Genomic DNA, 22,046 nt, shown 5'->3' with positions numbered 1-22,046 from the left:
GAGAATAAGGTTATTACAAGCCTGGATCCTATTTTCTTCTGTGGAATATTGGAGAGTGTGAGCAACAGACCAAGGGAAGCCAGGGAGTGTAGGAAGGGTGGTTGGAAGAGGGAGTGGCCCAGAGTGACCAGAGACAGAGAAGATAGCTGGAGGAAGGAATCTAGAATAGGAAGTAAAACAAGGCAGGAGAATGAAAGAGGAGGGGCACATCTGGAAGAAATTGATGTAAGCCCATCTCATGATTTTAATGGGATGGATCATGATATCTGATCACTAGGCAGTACTAAGGCAATTAGGCCAGCTGATACTATGGGTGTTGTCCAGCCATCAAGCAGGACAATGTTTCTACTTGTCTTGGTGTCCAACAATTTGCCTGTACTTGTTTTGTCATTGTAGTTTGGGATATTTTTTGTATTATAGACCTGGATCACATGTCATGTTTATCACTTGAGATGGATGGGCCATTGCTAAGTAGAACTTTCAGATCACTTGATGTTACCTCAGATGTGATGGTTTCCAGTTCACGCATTCCATTGCTGGTCATCAAGTCAAGTGGACAGAAATCACATGATGTGTGTGCATGGGTGAACCAGCCCATAGCATGTCCCTTGATGGAATGATTCAAAGAGCATGATGCCACATCAAGACTTCTATGACTGGCGCATCAGCAGAGGGAGGGAGATTTTTTTGTTTTGTTTTAAAGGATATGACCGTTGTGTAGTGCCTCCTCAAGGGTTTATCTCTGGCACATTGTTTCTCTCTTTAACCTGGATCACTGTTATGGTGATATACAGAATCCAGACCACAATCCCAAGCCCAAGAGATGTGTGGCCCAAGACAAGTGCCAGCCGGGAATTTTTCTGAGCAGATGTGCTATTTCCATTGCGATTGGATTCTTTCGTCTGGAGAGAAGGAGAGAGATAAGTGATGGATCAGTGAATAATTGCAAGTGGAGAACAATTGCAGCATGCAGAAAAAGGTGGTCTTGAGCTGCTGTGAAACAGCTGCCCTTGTGCTGGCTAACAAAAAATCCTTTTGTCTTGGTCTGCCAGACTCTTATCAGTAAGCACACTGTCTGGGACTGGAACCGAGCAAAGCAAGACATTAGCCTTGGACTGTATGCTTGCAGGATCTACTTTGTTTTTTCCTAGAGCCCTGAAGTCCACCAACTGGAGCAAAAGGTGCAAAATAAGTGGTTTGGGTAGGCAGGCATAACTAAGAATAATGGAACAGACTGCCTCTGAGCACAAGCTTAGCCAGGGAATTTGTGATCAACACAAGAGTCAAGCTCAGAAATCCTTGCATACACACATCTGCTCCTGGTTTCCCCCAAGAGTTCTTTTTCAGCAACCTAATTTGGAAGGGGAAAAATACTTTTTGTTACTATTGTTTTGGCAACTGGGAACGAGAAACCCTTGAGGATGTACTGGAAATTACCCAGAGATCTACCAATAGATCCTGAATTACCTTCTGCCCAATCCTGCTGTATATTCCAGGCTCAAACTATCCATGGTGCCCTGGGGTTTTGCAGACATGGATCTGACCACTGGTGAGATCTCTCCATTAACAATTTGCATATTATTCCATCATCCATCCCAGACATGCAGAATGGAGCCTGTCCACAACGTATTTCACACTTTCAAAACCATTTTTGTTGTCATCTCCCCTCCACCCTTGTCACAATTTTTCCTACTCTCCTTCCAACTATGTTACACATATAGTGACAATCCCCACTGCATATTTTAATGTTTGTATATTGCTATGGATTACATGTACACATGACACATTCAGAAAGCTCATGCACAGTGAGTACTTGTGTAACACAAAGTCGGAGGCTCTATGCAAATAGCGAGACTAGAGAAAAGAAGGACATATCTTATTGACACAAAGCAAAAATGTATGAATTAATTCTTGATCTTCAGCTGGTGGGCTCTCACCCACAGCTGGATTACATCCTGATGTACAATACCCACCCCATGACCACAGTTACCTACCCAATGAAGTGAAAAAATAGATCAACAAGGCCAGACTGATACTGAGGAATAATGTACTACAGGACAGACCCAGAAGAGACAGTGAGCATCTCTAAACCAGCCTAAAATCCTGCATTTAAAATGAGGCTTTCTGCTTCTGTTTTAAATGCAGGATCACGACGGACTCCCTTTACATGCACTTCCTCCCCCAGTTTTCCTCATCCTTTCCCCCCTTGTCTTCCATATGTTTCATTATACAGATGCTAGATGGCGCTGTGGTCTAGCTCCTCTTATTCAAAGTGTTCCTCTTTTTCATGAGGGAACTCAAACAGAACTCAAGGGCTGTCATTTGATAGCTCATTATCTCCAATCTTTTAAAAAATGGAATAAAGGCCATTTAGTGCGGGAGACACCCTGGAGGTTGATGACATCATCTAAAGGACCTGCAAACTTCCATGAGCAACCAATCTCAATAGCAGGATTAAAGCTCTGTGTGGCAAAGCCCAGAGACAGAATACCACTTGTTGTCACCTATGGTTCCCAGCTAAAACCACTCCAATGTACCAGTGGTGTACAGCACATAAAATTGTAGAGTTGGAAAGGACCATTTCAGCCATCAAGTCCAAATCCCAGCTCAGTGGAGGAATCCAGTTTAAAGCATCCCCAACAGATGACTGTCCAGTCTCTGGACTGGAATACCTCCAGCAATGGACTGCTCACCACCTCCCTAGGCATCTGGTTCCATTGTCTGACTACTTTGTTAATTAGCTTACCAGCGCCACGATGTTGTCTTATTATCAACACTGCTTCATGAATGGTCACTATAACAATGTTTAATGAAATTTTCAGTCTGTATTTTTTGCATTTCCTGTTTACAATCCCACCCCAACCATGAAGTGGACTCTAGCCCATGAAGGCTGATGCTATATTAACATTGTTAGTCTGTAAGCTAACACAAGATTCTTGGTTGTTTTTGCCGACCTAAGGTGGGTCACAACAATTGCTCTGCCACCACGTCCTTCTTTGTAGTCATGTTGTTTGGATTGAGAGAGAGAAAGAGAAAGGAGAGAGAAAGAGAAAGAGGAAGAGAAGGAGCAAGAAAGAAAGGAAGAAAGATAGATAGATAGAAAGAAAGAAAGAACGTGAGAAAGAGAGAGAGAAAGAAAGAGGATGGGAAAGCAAAATAAAACATATACAGAAGGAAAGATAAGATGGCTTTGTGTGTGTGTGTTTCCAGTCTGTTACAGAAAAAACAACAAAGAGTCTTGTAGGACTAAGAGTGCAATCCTATATGTCGAGACAGAAAAACGTCCTACAACTCCCAGCATACCCCAACCAGCCATGCTGGCTGGGGAATTCTGGGAGTTATAGGACTTTTTTTTCAGCATAGGATTGTGCCTTAACGTGCATAGGATTGTGCCTTAACATGCATAGGATTGTGCCTTAAGAAATCGATTTATTCTGGCATATGCTTTCATAGAATAGAATCATAGAACAGTAGGGTTGGAAGGGGCCCAGAAGGCCATCGAGTCCAACCCCCAATGGGCACTTTCATGGGTACTGTCTGCTTCATCAGATGCATGACGTGTCAACCTCAAATTGGCCAGTCTATATGCACATGCGGGGGAAAGGGGGAAAGATATACAGTAAACACTATTGTCAGAGGGAACTGAAATGCACAAAAGCACTGCTAGTGGTAATTACCTTAAGAGTTGTCATTCACAAAATGTTGTTGGGTAATAACACAGACATCATTGCAATGGTGAGCCAGTTCACATATTGAAATGTAAAACTGAAATGCAAAAAAGTACAAATGTGTGTGTGTGTGTATGGAAAATTAGGTCCTGTGCTGAAGGCTGGTGATGGAGGTGGGTTCCAGGTCTCATATATTGAGCATTACAGTACTAAATGATGGTGCCTGCGAATCAATCATACAAGTGTGGCACCCCATTTCCTCCCACACGTTCCTCCTCCCTTGTAACAAATATTCACAGTTTTGGGCTAAATTGGATGGTATTTCTCCCCTGAACTGGTCAATTGGTTGGACGGCAGCCATATGCAGTTGCGCTTCTGTCACAGAAGTCTTAGAGGACACACTTGTCCGGCCAGCAGACAAGGGCTTAATTTTATCTTTTAAACAAAAACAGCAACAAGAAACTTCTGGCTCCTCCCAGATACAACTAAGCCCAGTGCCACCTTGTGAAAACTATATAGGGCTCCTTCACACCTGGCTTTTATCCTGAGATTGAGATTGCTCCTTCACGGAAGTTTGCAGGCTCCTAACATGACGCCGTGAACCTCCAAGGCGTCTCCTGCATGAAATGCTCTTTGTTCCATTTTTGAATAGATCGCAGATAATGAGCTATCAAATTACCCTGTTGTGTTCCACTTCAGTTTCCTCTGTGAAAAGAGTAAAAGCGGCAAGAAGAGGAGTGAGATCAATGAAAGAGTATGGAAGACTCAGATACGGGGAGAAGGAGGAGGGAAGGAAGCGTATGTAAAGAGAGTCAGTGGTGATCCTGCCTTTAAAACGGAAACAGAAAGCCCCATTTTAAATGCAGGATTTTAGGCTGGTGTAGAAATGCCCATAATGATACCATTCACACTTGACATCTCTCCCCCCGCCAACTTCTGTTTTAAGGAAGAAAACATTTAATAAGTCAGCACTGTTAAAACATTTGGTAGTTCAGACGATCAGTCTCTCATCTTTAAATCTCAAAGGTTTCCAAATAACTCGACCAGAGTGAGCATTGATCTGAGTAGTAAAACTATGCTAAGTCTTACAAGATGGCGCAGGCAGTCTCAGTAGATGTGCTTGCACTTTTAGGTACTAATTGTGCCTTTGCTGATTGTATAAGTGTAGGAACTGGAAGATTAATAAGTGGTTTCTGTCATATATTCTGCATTTGGTTTGAAAAGAATATTTATTTATTTACAATATTTATATACCACTCCATATCAAAAGAGTTCAGAGCGGTGGTGAACAACAAAGACAAAAGAATAAAACACCATATTAAAACAATGGAAGGAGCAATCCGATGGCCGCTAGTCAGCGGCTAGACGGCCATAGGATATGTGGGTTTCTGGGAAACGACCTCGGAGCCCGCACTCTGAGGTTGGTTCCTGGAGAACTGACCTTCCCTCCTCGTGGAACAGCCACACACTCCACACTTGGAAGAGGAGCAAGAAGCGGCCAAAATGGGGTGTTCGGGGGGGGGGGGCGTTCCGGGGCGGGGAAGGTGGAAATGCTGATACGACACATCCTATGTGTCATCTGGCAGCCTCCTCCCCCGCGCCGCCTTCCCTTGGCTAGGCAGCCGAAATAAGCTGTCTAGCCACAAATGCAAGGCAGGAGAAGTGCGGAGGGAACAATCCCCTCTGTGCTTTTCCTTCCCTGCAGTGGATAGGTGGTTGCCTCCAAGTTCGGAGGCGGCCGCCTATCCCCATAGGATTGTGCCCTAAAACATTTTAAAAGACACAAAAGAAATAAAAAAGATGGCCTGGGTGTTTCATTTTTTTTCTTTGTACAGTAGCTGGCATCTGCTGTGCCTTTCCACCATTAAGTTTGATCTAAACTCAAATCAGCTGTCAGCACGGAAGCTCTTATAGTGAATTGCACTGGTTATAGAAATGCTTTTAACTTCTTTTGAGCTTGGCAATCTGAAGAGGCAACTGTTTCCAAGTCAGGCCGCTTCGGAATAACTGGAATGCTGTTGCTGTAAACTGGGTTGGATTGTTGGTCATGAGTTCATCTGGCATGCCAAAACGAAGAAAAGCACTCTTCAATTGTGCAACAATGCTACAGCAGGTAAGAGCAGGCAGCGGGAGTATCTTGATATGCTTAGAATAGTAGACCAAGGCTGGATCTACACTTACCGCCTTTTTTCACTTCCAATGAGGTTTCACCGCCCACCTTTCACACTACACAGTACCTGCCTCGAATTGGAACCGGAATTTCCCACTTCCATGCTCCCGCTTTCAATACCCTAACATCCCGGTGTTTCCCCTTAATGTGCTCTGATTTTCCGCCTTCACTACCATATCGGGTCAAAGTCCCCTCCCCCACCTGTCCATATGCAGCGGTGTTTGTATTTCCCTCCTGTCCAATCACAGCTCTAAGCGGGGTCGGTCCTGGTCAGTGCTTGGATGGGAGACGGCCTGGGAATCAGGCTTCCTGCAATGAGCAGGGGGTTGTTGTATCCCTTCAAATGAGACTAAGTTTTACCCCCTGCTATCCCTCGCTCCAGATGTTTTTTTTTTAAATTAAGGCGTTATCCTCGCAGAATTGGGGCTTCTCTGCGATGTTTTTTTCCCCCCCTAATTCAGGCATGATCTTCGAAGATTCGAAGTGACCAGGGCCGACCCCACTTAGCATCTGAGATCAGACAGGTGCGCACAGGAAAACAGCAGGAAAACAGCACAGCACTCGAGTGTGAACCAAGCTCACGCATTCAATGAAGCACTGCAATGGGGAAAATGGGTGAGTGTGAATAATCATGTTTTAATGCGAGAGTGTTTAACCTGACAGGACACCGAATTCATTGCGATGGCAGGCGCAATGTAGTTCGGCCCCAAGACAACCAAATAGCATTGTCCTACGAATTCAAGCAGGCCAACTGCTAGCATTTTCCAAAGGGGTGGGCAACGTGCATCCCACTGCCACCCTGTGATATTACCCCCCACAAATGTATTTTTACCCACAAAGAAAATGATATCCGGAGGTGTTACAGGGTGCCCAAAGGGTCAAAATTAACTTGTTTGCAAGCTAGTTTTGTCTCATTTGGGACACTGTAGTAGCTACAGAGCCCCCAAAGGGTAACAATTAGCTTGGTGTGGCATGGATTTGGAGGACAGAAGTGAAGAGTCTGGTAAACATTTCTTTCAGAGAGACTTTTATATAAACTGCAGGATAGGTGGCATCTAAGCCCATTATGGTTAAAAAGAATATGTAATCTTCAGAATGATTTATGGTGAAGATGTCAGACAGAGGCAGCTGATGTTTATCATAGTTTCTGGGAATGTCCAAAGATCATGGAGGTCTGGAAGGATGTTTTGCCAATAATAAGGGACATTACAGAATATGATTTATCATTTAACCTCAAAATAATCTTATTGTGTATATGGAGGACTCGGTTTTATCTAATGATGTAGAAATAGTTATATATCATTTAACAGCTGCAAGGATATGTATAACATCCAAATGGAAGAACCAGAACCCCTCCCCCTTCTTTAACTGATTGGATTAGCAAAATTTGTGCAACTGCCTATTTATGTAAATTAACTGATGACAAAAATAGAGGAGAGCAAGCAAGTGAGAGAGACAGAGATAGAACGATGATACACACTTTTGTACAAAAATGGATTTTATTCATTAACTAGTGGAATATTTATTTATTTATTTATTGCATTTATATTCCGCCCTTTTTCCTCTTGCAAAGGAACCCAAGGCGGCTTACATTATCCTCTTCCTCTCCATTTTATCCTCACAACAACAACCCTGTGAGGTAGGTTGGGCTGAGAGTCTGTGACTGGCCCAAAGTCACCCAGTGAGCTTCCATGGCTGAGTGGGGACTAGAACCCAGATCTCCTGGCTCCCAGTCCAACACTCTAGCCACTACACCACATTGGCTCTCCTGAATAAATATCAGGATTATATGTGTGTATATATATATATATATATATATATGTGTGTGTGTGTGTGTGTGTGTATTATCTATCTATCTATCTATCTATCTATCTATCTATCTATCTATCTATCTCCCCTTCATGGATCACTGCCTTGTTGTGGCGAAGGGGCTTGCGTAACTCAGTGAAGCCATAAGCTATGCCGTGCAGGGCCACCCAAGATGGACAGGTCATGGCAGAGAGTTCTGACAAAATGTGGTCCACTGCAGAAGGAAATGGCAACCCACTCCAGTATTCTTGCCAAGAAAACCCCATGGAACGTATCACAAGGCTAAAAGAGATGACGCTGGAAGATGAGCCCCTCAAGTCGGAAGGTGTCCAATATGCTACTGGGGAAGAGCAGAGGGTATTTCCAAGTAGCGCCAGAAAGAGTGAAGTGGCTGGGCCAAACCCGAAAGGACACTCAGCTGTGGATGTGTCTGGTGGTGAAAAGAAAATCCGATGCTGTAAAGAACAATATTGTTTAGGAACCTGGAATGTCAGATCAATGAATCAAGGTAAGCTGGAGGTGGTCAAACATGAGATGGCAAGATTGAACATCGACATCTTGGGAATCAGCGAACTAAAATGGACAGGCATGGGCGAATTTAACTCAGGTGACCATCATATCTACTACTGTGGGCAAGAATCCCTTAGAAGAAATGGAGTAGCACTCATAGTCAACAAAAGGGTGGGAAAAGCAGTACTGGGGTACAATCTTAAAAATGATAGAATGATCTCAGTACGAATCCAAGGCAAACCATTCAACATCACAGTAATTCAAGTCTATGCCCCAACCACTGATGCTGAAGAAGCTGAGGTTGATCGGTTCTATGAAGACCTACAACACCTTCTAGAATTAACACCAAAAAAAGATGTCCTCTTCATCATAGGGGATTGGAATGCTAAAGTAGGAAGTCAAGAAATCACGGGGATAACAGGCAGGCATGGCCTTGGTGTACAAAATGAAGCAGGACAAAAGCTAATAGAGTTTTGCCAAGAGAACATGCTGATCATAGCAAACACTCTTTTCCAACAGCACAAGAGGCGACTCTACACATGGACATCACCAGATGGTCAATATCGAAATCAGATTGATTATGTCCTTTGCAGCCAAAGATGGAGAAGCTCCATACAGTCAGTAAAAACAAGACCTGGAGCTGACTGTGGCTCAGATCATGAGCTGCTTCTTGCAAAATTTCGGCTTAAATTGAAGAACGTCGGGAAAACCACTAAACCGTTCAGGTATGACCTAAATCATATCCCTGATGAATATACAGTGGAGGTGAGGAATAGATTTCAGGGATTAGACCTGATAGACAGAGTGCCTGAGGAACTATGGATGGAGGTCTGTAACATTGTTCAGGAGGCAGCAACTCAATCCATCCCAAAGAAAAAGAAATGCAAGAAAGCCAAGTGGCTGTCTGATGAGGCTTTACAAGTAGCTGATGAAAGAAGGGAAGCGAAAAGCAAGGGAGAAAGGGGAAGATATATCCAACTGAATACAGAGTTCCAGAGAATAGCAAGGAGAGACAAGAAGGCCTTCTTAAATGAACAATGCAAAGAAATCGAGGAAAACAATAGAATGGGAAAGACTAGAGATCTCTTCAAGAAAATTGGAGATCTCAAGGAAACATTTTGTGCAAAGACGGGCATGATAAAGGACAAAGAAGGCAGGGACCTAACAGAAGCAGATGAGATTAAGAAGAGGTGGCAAGAATACACAGAAGAACTATACAGGAAAGATCTGAATGTCCCTGATAGCCATGATAGTGCGGTCACTGAACTTGAGCCGGACATCCTAGAGAGTGAAGTCAAGTGGGCCTTAGGAAGCATTAGTAACAACAAAGCTAGCGGAGATGACAGTATTCCAGCCGAGCTATTTAAAATCCTAAAAGATGATGCTGTTAAAGTGCTGCATTCAATATGCCAACAAATCTGGAACACTCAACAGTGGCCACAAGACTGGAAAAGGTCAGTTTACATTCCAATTCCAAAGAAGGGCAACACCAAAGAGTGTTCAAACTACCGCACAATTGCGCTCATTTCACATGCCAGCAAGGTGATGCTCAAAATCCCACAAGCTAGGCTTCAGCAGTATGTGAACCAAGAACTACCGGAAGTACAAGCTGGGTTTCGAAGAGGCAGAGGAACTAGAGATCAAATCACCAACACTCGCTGCATCATGGAGAAAGCAAGAGAATTCCAGAAAAATGTCTCTTTCTGCTTCATTGACTACGCTAAAGCCTTTGATTGTGTGGATCACAACAAACTGTGGCAAATTCTTAAAGGGATGGGAGTACCAGACCACCTTACCTGTCTCCTGAGAAACCTGTACGAGGGTCAAGAAGCAACAGTAAGAACCAGACATGGAACAACCGATTGGTTCAAAATTGGGAAAGGAGTACGACAAGGCTGCATATTGTCACCCTGCTTATTTAACTTATATGCAGAGTACATCATGAGAAATGCCGGGTTGGATGAATCAGAGGTCGGAATTAAGATTGCTGGGAGAATTATCAACAACCTCCGATATGCAGACGATACCACCCTAATGGCAGAAAGCGAAGAGGATCTCAAGAGCCTGTTGTTGAGGGTGAAAGAGGAGAGTGCAAAAGCTGGTTTGAAACTCAACATTAAAAAAATGAAGATCATGGCATCTGGCCCTATCACTTCCTGGCATATTGAAGGGGAAGAAATGGAAGCAGTGACAGATTTTACTTTCTTGGGCTCCAAGATCACCGCAGACGGTGACTGTAGCCATGAAATTAAAAGACGCTTGCTCCTTGGGAGGAAAGCTATGGCCAACCTAGACAGCATAGTAAGAAGCAGAGACATCACCTTGCTGACAAAGGTCCGTCTAATCAAAGCTATGGTTTTCCCAGTAGTAATGTATGGCTGTGAGAGCTGGACTGTCAGGAAGGCTGAGCGCCGAAGAATTGATGCTTTCGAACTGTGGTGCTGGAGAAGACTCTTACGAGTGCCCTGGACTGCAAGGAGGTCAAATCAGTCAATCCTAAAGGAAATCAACCCTGAGTGCTCATTGGAAGGACAGATACTGAAGCTGAAGCTCCAATATTTTGGCCACCTAATGCGAAGAGAAAACTCCCTGGAAAAGACCCTGATGCTGGGAAAGACTGAAGGCAAAAGGAGAAGGGGACGGCAGAGGATGAGATGGCTAGATAGCATCACGGATGCAATGAATATGAACTTGAGCATGCTCTGGGAGAGAGCGCAGGACAGGAAGGCCTGGCGTGCTATGGTCCATGGGGTCACGAAGAGTCGGACACGACTGAACGACTGAACAACAACAACATCTATCTATCTATCTATCTATCTATCTATCTATCTATCTATCTATTTATCATCTCCATTTTCTCAGTTTGCATTTGTTTTGAAAGTTAATAAGATGAATATGGTATGTATTATATCTAGGTATTACGCATTTTAAGCATTTGGGAAATAATAATAATAATTTCTAGATTGTTGTTATTATTAACTATTGTCCCACAAAAATTAAGTTTATTCCCCCAGGAAGGACAACATATCTTTATAAAATGTGGAGTCTAAGAAAAAAATAACATTCACTGCTATGGTCACTCTTTACTCCATCTGGATACAACACACATAGCAAAATACCTTGTTTTTAAACACTCAGCTGACAGTATGTGCTCCACTAGCTGGATAAACCTCTCTATTGTTATGCACCTTGAGTTGGATAGCAATGGCAGGGGATAAAGCCAAAAAAGAGAGCAATTTAAGGGTTTATTTGTCCGTACAATTTTAAAACACTTAGTAGGCAGTACAATAAAAAGGTAAAGGTGTCCCCAACCAGTCGTGTCCGACTCTAGGGTGTGGTGCTCATCTCCATTTCTAAGCCGAAGAGCCAGCGCTGTCCGAAGACACTTCCGTGGTCATGTGGCCGGCATGACTGAACACTGAGGTGCACGGAACGCTGTTACCTTTCCTGCTGAAGCGGTACCTGTTTATCTACTTGCCACGGATGCAATGAATATGAACTTGAGCACGCTCCGGGAGAGAGCGCAGGACAGGAAGGCCTGGCGTGCTATGGTCCATGGGGTCACGAAGAGTCGGACACGACTGAACGACTGAACAACAACAATGTCTTGCTATCGAACTGCTAGGTTGGCAGAAGCTGGGACTGAAGACGGGAGCTCACTCCATCACGCAGCACTAGGGTCTCGAACTGCTGTCCTGCCGACCTTCCGGTCTGCAGTTCAGCGTCTTCACCACTAAGCCACCGCGGCCCTGGCAGCACAATAACAAGGATCATTTAGAATCATAGAATAGTAGGGTTGGAAGGGGCCTACAAGGCCATCAAGTCCAACCCCCTGCTCAATGCAGGAATCCAAGTCAGAGCATCATTTAGGGTGTGGAGGTAATTAACAGCTCTGGATACATCAGAGAGCCTTGGGCACAAACAGGGATCAAAAAGGGGGGATAGGAGAGAATGTTGCCTAGCAGCAAGGTAGAGCCAAATAAGTTTTGTTTTTAGCCTGGGTTTCTTGTGTATCGAAAGATCAGTATGTTCTATAGGAATAGTGGTTTCATTCTGTTAGAAGCCTGGCCTGATTTGCTTTGCTGTTTTGTACTTCTGATTGCTTTGCTAGGGGACTCTCTGTTTATGACTCAGTACAGTTTTCCAAGCCCTTCACTTTCTGGGTTCAGTGTGCTTTATTCAGCCACTTCTGCTATCACTTTTGCACATCTTGTGTATGTGGTCTGAATGTGTGGAACTTTCTTCTTCTTCTGCAGAGTGCTTCTCAAAACGCTGGGCTGTTTTTTGGGGGGGCTTTCTTTTGTGACGCTTTTGCAGAGGCATGAGGAGTGAAGTTGCCCTTTCCAAAATAGCCATGGCTGCTGCTTCTAGTGTTTTGTGGATTACAGATGACCTCTTCCGAGTCACTCCCAAGAAGCCGTTGCTCTTTGTCCTGGTTTTGATCAATGGAAATGGCCATTTCTATGACTCTGGGAAGGGTTAATTCCTCTGTAAGCTTTCAGAAAGCCCTTTGTCTAGAATTCTAGGTACCAGTCTTTCTCAGTAAAGAGACCGTATGCAGTCTGTTCATTAGGTCCAGGCAAATGACCTTACAGTTTCTTAGGGTAGACATATGTTCTACTTTACAGAGAACAGTCCTCTATTTTAAGGGCTCACCCGGTCCATTTCTAGTTGAGAGATCAAGAACCATAAGAACAGAGACCAGGGGCCTTGAAGTTGCCCATCCACAGTTAGTAACAGCGACAGCAGATGGAGCAGCAGGCTGAGATGTATAATGAGATGTATTGTATTCAATGTATAGGGATTAATTCCAAATCTGCACCTATGCCTATAAACCTATGCAAATCTGTGCCCTTTTTTGTCCTCTTTTTTTTTGGGGGGGGGTGCATTTCTTCTTTTCTGGTGATACATAAGTGGCCAGCCTGCAGTTTCTCCAGGCTTCTGAGCATTTTGAGAGAAGCAGGTCCACATTCCCCTTAGGGATGAAATGGGAATGAACGTGTGCCAGAACAGTCTCATAATGGTGCTTATGGCCCTCTCCAGCAAAGGTAAAAGATGTATAAACATTGCTGGCTCGTTTCCCCATTGCACTTACTTGCACGAGTGAGTTTGCTTGCACGATTTCTTCCTCTTTGTGGGGATTTGTGATCAGGTGAAAGGAAGCAAATCTTGCTTTTCACTCCAGCCATGCTGCAGGATTATTAAAGGTGAAGGCTTCGGGTACAGGGGAGTGTACCATTTTCTTTATCTTCTTCAGAATTTGTGGGTTTAAAATTTGACTTTTGACAGCCTGCCGTAGAAGGCTGAGGGGACATACTGGTCAAGAAGCTAGACAAGAACTTTATTTCCTTTCTTTCAGTTGGGAAGCTATTCATTCATTCATTCATTCATTCATTCATTCATTCATTCATTTCATTTCTATACTGCCCAATAGCCGAAGCTCTCTGGGTGGTTCACAAAAATTAGACAAAGACTTGGGCTAGCTCGGCACTACTGCTTTTTATCGGTATTGAAGTGCATGGATAACTGTTGGGGCACATTACGCATTCCATATACCGGTTTTCTAGTGTTATTTCCTGCTTTTTATCCCGTATTATCCAAAACACCGCAACAGGCGTCATTGTGTGCCCTGTGAGGTATAAATGCACAAGAGCGATATAGCAGCATGGTGGAATTGTATCAGTATGACAGAAGGTGTAGATCCGACTCTGATCTTTCTCAAACAAGAACAGAACAGCAACAGGAAACTCCTGACTCCACCCAGCTACAGCTCTAAGCCTACTGCCAGCGAATGGAAAAACTACATGATGACGCGATCTACACACCTCCTTGCCCACCTGGTGCAACTGCACTGGCCCAGAGTCAACATCCTTGCACCTTCACAGAGTAGTGTAGCCACTTACGCATCACCAAACAAGAGGACAAAAGAGGGCAGCAACGTGCACAACATTTGCGCATGCGAATTTCTGGTATATATGCAAATATCGACATTATTATTATAATTTAAATGGAAATACAGTCCATCTCACCATAGCTGCGGAAGGCTGACTGAGTGACCTGTGACTGTAAGCCTGCCTGTTCATTCTGCTGCCCAGGTGCTAACTGATAATAGGCAACAGTATTTATTTATTTATTTATTTATTTATTTATTTATTTATTACATTTATATCCCATCTGTCGGGGCCCAGTCCCAGAATGGCAGTCGGCTCGATAGTTTTCAGTCAGAATCTGAGCAGAAGTGGTCTGGGTTTAGAACCCAGGTAAATAATGAGAAGCCCAGGGCCTAGTTATTCATTTAATGGCAAGAGGAAGGGGTGTGTGTGTGGCTGGTTTGGGCCTAATCAGCCTGTGGAATGTCAGAATAAATGTGACACTTCCTTTTTTCCTCTTGCAAGGAACCCAAGGCGTCTTGTGTGGTCTTCCTCCTCTCCATTTCATCCTCTCAACAACCCTGCAAGGTAGGTCAGGCTGAGAGTCAGTGCCTGGCCCAAAGTCACCCAGTGACGTTCATGGCTGAACGGGGAAATAGAACCCAGATCCCCTGAGTCCCAGTCCAACTCTCTAACTGCTATGCCACAACTGTGTCTCCAGTTCTTATGGTTCTTTATCTTTAAACCAGATTTGGGCAGGATAGCCAATCAGAGGATGGTCCTCTGTAAAAAAAAAAGAAAAAAAAAGCACCATGGCCAACCTCCCACAGAAAGACATACTTTTGAGTATGGCCTATGCATGTAAAATCTGATATGTTTAGGCACGTGAAGGTACAGGACTGTCGAAGGCCTGGCAGGTGCGCTGGGAATGAGGGAGGCACTACGTGCACATAGAGCTCCTCCAAGGACCAAAGGAACCTGGCCCACTCAGAATGCTCATAGAGCTCCTTCACAAGCTAGCTGAACATGCAGAAGGCATTGCTGCTATGCACAGGGCCAGATCTTGGCTGCACGGCTCCAGAGCCCCCCTTTCAACGTGTGTGTGTGTGTGTGTGTGTGTTATCTGAACCCATCTTGGATGAACACAGCTATAGGTGTAGTAAGTGGTAACTTAACAACAGTCTGCATGTGATAAGCTGTGTCAGGGTGGACACTGAGCCCATAGAATCCCAGAGTAGTTCTGATTCTGAGGAAGAGCAGTCGCTCCTGGGAAAGGAGCGCGCTCCTCTTTCCCAGGGCCAACAGCTGACGGAGATTCCTCCCACCAGCATTCCTAGCTTAGATAGCAGTCCTAGGAGTGACCGAGCACGGGAAGCAGACTTGATGGACGTGCGACGCCGACGCAGAGAGTGGCACCAAATGGAGGGCACAGAAAGGAGGCGTAGTGCCCGTTTGGTGCGCAAACAACGGCTGCGCCCAGAGGATCCAAGGGAAAAGGGGAGGGACTCTCCCTAGTCCTTAAGTTCAGGGGTCTGCCAGTAATTCCCTTTCAAACGGGGACCAACTGTTCCAACGTAGGGCATAGGTACTCTGCTGCTCATATCTAGTTGCTAACAGTAGAGTTGTTAAGTTGTAAAAGAGAAATAAAGCTTTGAAAAGAATCAATTTGTCTGTGTCTGGACTTGGCTACTGAATTAGACTGAGAGAGGCCTCCAAGGAGCCCTTGACAAGCTGGTTGTCTGTAAGATCATGCTGAGTGGAGAAGCAGCCCTTAAACCACAGAGGCAAGGAAGCGGCTCAATGCTCCCTAATGCTTGACAGGATGTTCGAGACCATCATCTCACCAAGTGGTGACATGCACAACAGCTGTGGTACATTACCCCAGGTAAGTGGTTGTCTGATTAATCCATGCTCTTAGCTGCAGTAAAATGACTCCATACATACCGGTGTACCGGCCTTAGGAAAACACAGACAGAAGCAACACCGAAACAATTTTTGGATCGCAGAGCTTAATGGTGGGTGGTGTGTCATAGCTCAGAGAAAACACTGAAGGGTTCTCTGGTCCATGAAAATGGGTGCTACAATAAATCTGTTTACTTTTCAATTGCCATGAGACTCTTCCTTGTTTTTGCTGTAACAGATGAACACAGCTTCACCTCCGCAAGTCACCACCTAAGAGTAAGCATGCGCCTTAGCAAAACTGCTCTCTCTGCAACAGTCACCCCTGTCATGCTCTCCTTTCATTGGTTCCCATCCCTGTTGCAGTGCAGTGTCCCTCTCCACCGTAGCACATTGCCCCAGTGCTTGCATTATGGGGGAAAGGGCCCTTAATGGAGTCCAGAGTCCTCCCAATTTTAGACAAACCATTGTCCTCCCTGTAGCCCCCTAAATACAGCTGCTAAGGAAGCTGTAAGAAAAAATAAGGCCCTCAGCCTCCTCTTTTCCTGGTTAGTATAGCATTGCATCATACATCCCTCCCACACCACCCCTCGAAACCCAGGCTCACCTTTATAGAGTAAACCAAGGCAGCAATGCCAATGGGTAGGAAACAGCAAAGCATGGTAAAGATGGAGTAGCCCAGGTGTTCAGGTTCATTGGTGGACTGAACAGGTACGATGAAGACGGTCTGAGGAGTTTGGAGGTCTGGACCTTGGTTGGATCCTGCTCCAGGTGGACCATAGTAAGATTGGTACTGAGGTGGCATAGGTTGAGCTGCTCCATAGCCTATTGGGGGTGGCGGTCTGAGAGGAAGTTTTAGTGGTTCAGTCTCTTCGTAGGACTGTGTTTCTGAGTAAGGGATCGGATTCTGAGCAGTGGGAGCATTGTCTTTGGTCTCATAGTTTTGGTTGCTCATAGTACAGGCGGCTCTCCTCTTTGCGATTCTGCAAGGATAGTCTCTGTCCCCTTCTCAGCTGTGAATGTTCTGCTCTCTCTGCTTGGTTGCACCTTCAATCTGTTCCCCGCCTTTTGTCTTCCTTCTCCTGCTGTACTCAGCCAACGTCTCTGAATCTTCTTTTGGCTAGATGATGCTCGCCTTACAATGCAGTTTGCTCCGCTTTGCTGCTGATCTGACTAAATGACTCTTATGGATTGCTCTGGCTCTTGGACAGAATGACTTCACTGTGTCTCGCAGCCCAGAAGACAGAGCGGGTAGAATGGAAATTAGCTCAGACAGACAAACACATTCAGACAGGTAGTGTGGCGGGGTTACTGCAGTAAGATGGACAACATTCCTTTGCAAAAGACTGCTTTAGATGGACCTAGAACTACACCCCACCCCCAATACACTATCCTCCTTACCATTTCATAACTGAAAATAGGTTCAGGCTTCTAGCACCCTATATTTATACCAAGGATCATTTTGCAAGCCTCAGCCCCTGAACTATTACATATCATTGAAGGTTCTTCACCCCTTGCTGTATTCATGTATTCATTGACTTCCTGTCCTCCTGAATGAAAAATGCCAAGAGGGCAGCAGTTCTTTCGGTTAAGGACATCCTAGAAGAAAAGACACCATTGTCTTGCTGCCTGTTTGAAACCTCCCCAGCTGCATTGTGTGACATGCACCACTCCACAAGGCTTCAGTGTGCATGTGCGTGCAGCATTTAGAGAGAAACCCACTCAGAGACTTAGCTGCTGGAGCCCTCGAAGAAGGAGCTGAATGTTGAATCCTGAGGAGGTACAAGGGTAGCATCACCCATAAACAATATTTTAACATGGCATCCCCTAAACCACAACAATCGGGGCAAAATAGGGACTGTGACTTAACAGGGGCAGTGGTCAGAAAATAGGGACAGTCCTTGTAAAATAGGGATGTTTAGAACTTAGGCCTTCAACATGTTATAGATAGACATAGGTAGACTGTTGTGCACTTCTAATACCTCTATTTTTCCATCACTGAGCACTCAATTCACCCCGACTTCCAGTGTTCTATTTTGCGAAAATCTCATCTGCCTACTCTGTGCAGAGTTGTCAATTTCTCCATTAGCCTTTATGGCTGTGCCTGTCATTGTGGTTGTAATCAAGGCAGGAAGAATGATGTTATCACCTCCTAACTGCTGCAGATCAGACGGCAGTTCAAAGCACAGCTGCAGAGCCCAGCTGAAAAACTGGCAAGATGTTGATTTACTTTGCAACTGCCTGCTTTGGGTTGGCATTTGAAGCAGAGTGTGTTAGGAAACTGACCATAATACTTTCCTTTTAATGATAGGTTTGCTAATGAAGTGGATGGGAAACTAGTGCATCATAAAGTTTTGAAAAAAGGATGTTCAAAAAGCATTAATAAGTACTACATAGGGATAGTAATTTACCAGGGATAGGAACCAATTTGGGCTGTCCTGGTTAAACTAGGGATGGACGAAAGTCACTTACCTGGTCCCGCAGCTTGCTTCGCGGTGGGGGGGAGGCGCTCCGTCCCTCCCCCCGAAATTCTGGGTGGGGGGGAGGCGCCCCGTCCCTCCCTGCCGAAATTCTGGGCAGGTGGGAGGCGCCCCATCCCTCCCCGCTGAAATTCTGGCCGGGGGGGAGCGCCCCGCCTCTCCGGCCATGAAAGTTCTTCTCCTGCCAGGACGCAAATGGCGGCTGTAGCTGCCGCCGTTTGCGTCGCTGGCCTGCAGTCAGCCGTGATAGGCTACGTAAATCTTTACGTAGCCTATCACAGCTGACTTTGAAAAAAAAAAAAAGCGCGTACGCAAATGGCGGCGCCCATGGGCGCCCCCATTTGCGTTCCTTATTTTGGCCAGGGTAGTCTACGTAAATATTTACGTAGACTACCTGGGCCAAAATAAGGAACGCAAATGGTGGCGCCCATGGGCGCCGCCATTTGCGTACGCGCTGTTTTTTTTTTTTTTAAAGTCAGCCATGATAGGCTATGTAAAGATTTACGTAGCCTATCACGGTGTTTTTTGAAAATCTAGCCGTGATAGGCTACGTAAATCTTTACGTAGCCTATCACGTTTGTTGTTGTTGTTTTTCTTTTACTTGGAAATGGTGGCGGTGGTGGCAGCCAGTCAGAAGACCGGCCACCGCCGCCGCTGCCACACTGCCGCCGCACCGCCGCTGGGAGCCGCTGCCACCAGGGACATTCGCCAAAGGTAAGTCCCATCCCAGGGTGGTGGTGGTGGGGTGGCGGACCGTTTCTCCACCAATTTCGGGGGGCCGAATGTGTTGGCATTCGGCCTCCCGGAGATTCGTGGAGAAATTCTCCGACATCCCTAGGTTAAACAGAAATAGTTGGTGGTCTCTCTCTCTTTCTGTCACACACACATGCACACGCACATGCATTTTGCAGTATTGAAGAATTTGCGACTTAGTCCTCTCTATGAAGAATAATAAAATAAAGCTGGAAAAAACGTTGGTCTCTCCAAGAGTCAGAGTCGTTTCCCAACCACCCCCGAAGAACAGGACTGACCACTCATCAGTTGTTCCTACTCTCGCTTCCCACAATCCAAAACATAGAGTCAGTCTATTTCACTGGGTGCTTCCAGATGAGGCTTTTATCTTGCAATCACCCTGCCTCAAACACCAGCAGGGGTCCACACATCATCTCCCTCCATTTGTTACCCTCTTGTGTTTTCCCAGTGCTTCTTCCATCCTTTTTCTTATTGCAGAAATTCCAGTAAGGAAGAATAAGCTGCCCAAGGTTCTCTAACTCGTAGCGTTAGGAGCCCTCTGTCTGGAAGCACCTATCCACAAGCACAGAGACCTGGGTATCTGCAGCAAATTGCTTCACAGAATCTGAGTTGAAAGGGGCTTGGTTGGCCATCGATTCCAACTCCCTGACTGATGGAGGAAATGCAGAGCAAGAGCATCCACAACAGATGGCTTTCTAGAAGGGCCAGCCCTACTGTTAGGCAGAGTGAGACAGTACTTCAGGCGGCAGCTTCTGGGAGGTGGAGGAGAGTGTTGTGTGTCATGCAGCTTGCCCCGAGCCCCACAAAGTAGCTTTCTGCCATCAGGTGCAGCAGAGGACTCTGTCCCATTACTAGTATTGAAGCAAGATTCAATTGGCTTTTGTACAAGGAATAGGAGAGGGTGAAATCTTGCTCTTTGCCTCAGATAGCAAAATGTCTTGAGCCGGCCCTGCTGTCCAGCCTCTCCTTGAAGATGTTCAGCAAAGGAAAGCCCACCTGACTCCAGTAATTGGTTTTCCTCTCCAGCTACTCTCACTGTTAATATGTTTATCCCGATGTTCAACTGAAATCTTCCCTCCTCTGACTCAAGCCCATTAGATCGAGTCCTGCCTTCTGGTGCAGCAGAAAACAAGTTTACTCCTTCCTGCACCTTCTCTCCCACAGATTAAACAGACCTAATTCCTTCAATTCTCCATTTTAGGATTTGTTTTCCATACCCCTGATAGTCTTTGTTGTCTGAACGTATTCAATTTGCTACATCCATCTTAAAGTGCAGCACCCAGAACTGCGGACAGTATTCCAGATGAGGTTTGACATGCACAGAATAAATGGGAAATATTATTTCTAATTACTTGGAGCCCTTGATTCTGTTACTGCAGCCAGTAATCACATTAACCTCCCTTGAAGACACATCACAGTGCTGACTCATGGGCATTTGATTATTATTATTATGATTTGTTTGGCCTCAGGGAAGGACTTTGCACTTGTCTCTGTTGAATTTCATTTTGTAAGTTTCCACTCAGTTTTCCATTCTATCGAGATCCTTTTGAATTTTATCACTGTCTTTTCAGATGTTAGTTATCCCTCCCCATTTTGTGTCAGCTGCAAATTTGAAAAGGATTGTCTCTACCTCTTCATCTGAGTCATTCATAAAAACATTGAAGTGTACTGAGCCTAGGAGAAAGAGCATTTCTACATGAGGCTTTTATTGCATACTTGTGATTGGTTACTTACAGAAGTTTTTGGGTCCTTTATATGACATCATCAACCTACAGGGTGTCTCTTGTGCTTTCTGACCTTTATGCCAGTTTTAAAAAGATCAGGGATAATGCAGTAATAAATGTCATTCTGCTTTAATGGGCGTGTGAAATTGCCCAGTTCCACTATATCACAGGGCCATCTAGTGGCTGTATAGTGAAACATGTAGAACTTGCAGACAAAAGAAGTCCCAGAAAAAAAAAAGCCTGTGTCAGTCCACGTTAGAAGCAGATCTTAATCCTGCAAGAATCTGGAAGCAGAAGCCCCGTTAAGTTGCAGGATAAAATGTCTGGTGTGGAGAAGCCCAAAGTTCTGTGGCTCCAGATTTGAACTTCTTTCCACTCTGATAAGTAACCGTTAATGAGCACTCTTTGAGTACAGTTTTCCAGCCAGCTGTGAAGGGACTTGATGGTATCGATCTAGCCTGCATTTAACCAATTTGCTAGCCAAAATATCATAGGGAATTTGGCAAACATTTTGCTGAAATAAAGATAAATTACATCCACAGCATCCCCACTATCCACTAAGGTAGTGTGTTGTTGTTGTTTATTCGGTCAGTCGCTTCCGACCCTTCGTGACCTCATGGACCAGCCCACGCCAGAGCTTCCTGTCAGCCGTTGCCACCCCCAGCTCCCCCAAGGTCGAGTCTGTCACCTCCAGAATATCATCCATCCATCTTGCCCTTGGTCGGCCCTTCTTCCTTTGGCCTTCCACTTTCCCTAGCATCAGCATCTTCGCCAGGTTATCCTGTCTTCTCATGATGTGGCCAAAGTACTTCAGTTTTGCCTTTAATATAATTCCCTCAAGTGAGCAATCTGGCTTGATTTCCTGGAGTATGGACTAGTTTGATCTTCTTGCAGTCCAAGGCACTCTCAGAATTTTCCTCCAGCACCACAGTTCAAAAGCATCTATCTTCCTTCACTCAGCCTTCCTTAGGTTACTATGGGGAATACCATTGCTTTCACTATGCGGACCTTTGTTGTCAGTGTGATGTCTCTGCTATTCACTATTTTATCAAGATTTGTCATTGCTGTCCTCCCAAGAAGTAAACGTCTTCTGATTTCCTGGCTGCAGTCAGGGTCTGCAGTAATCTTTGCGCCTAGAAAGACAAAGTCTGTCACTGCCTCCA

The 22,046-nt window shown here is 45.1% G+C and overlaps 1 protein-coding gene across 1 annotated transcript; it reads right to left on the bottom strand.

Moving 5' to 3' along the window:
• Positions 1-411: 411 nt before the first annotated feature.
• Positions 412-17,364, bottom strand: LOC146337863 (transmembrane protein 91-like). Its single transcript, XM_084815366.1, has 2 exons — positions 16,534-17,364; positions 412-902 (listed from the first exon to the last, which is right to left on the bottom strand). Exons 1-2 carry the CDS (start codon positions 16,879-16,881, stop codon positions 729-731), a joined length of 522 nt encoding a protein of 173 aa, XP_084671492.1. The 5' UTR covers positions 16,882-17,364; the 3' UTR covers positions 412-728.
• Between the last annotated feature and the right edge of the window lie 4,682 nt (positions 17,365-22,046).

The sequence above is a fragment of the Heloderma suspectum genome, chromosome 10 (genome assembly GCF_057233095.1).
Source record: "Heloderma suspectum isolate Gila_16-S chromosome 10, 16-S_ref, whole genome shotgun sequence".
NCBI classification, from domain to species: Eukaryota; Metazoa; Chordata; class Lepidosauria; order Squamata; family Helodermatidae; genus Heloderma; species Heloderma suspectum.
This window is presented reverse-complemented; position numbering and strand designations above follow the sequence as displayed.

Coding starts and splice junctions, on each gene's coding strand:
- LOC146337863 (XM_084815366.1), bottom strand. CDS start 16,881: ATGAGCAACCAAAACTATGAGACCAAAGACAATGCTCCCACTGCTCAG. Junction 903..16,533: donor CCTTGGTTTACTCTATAAAG/GTGAGCCTGGGT, acceptor CCTTCTCTCCAG/ACGAAAGAATCCAATCGCAA.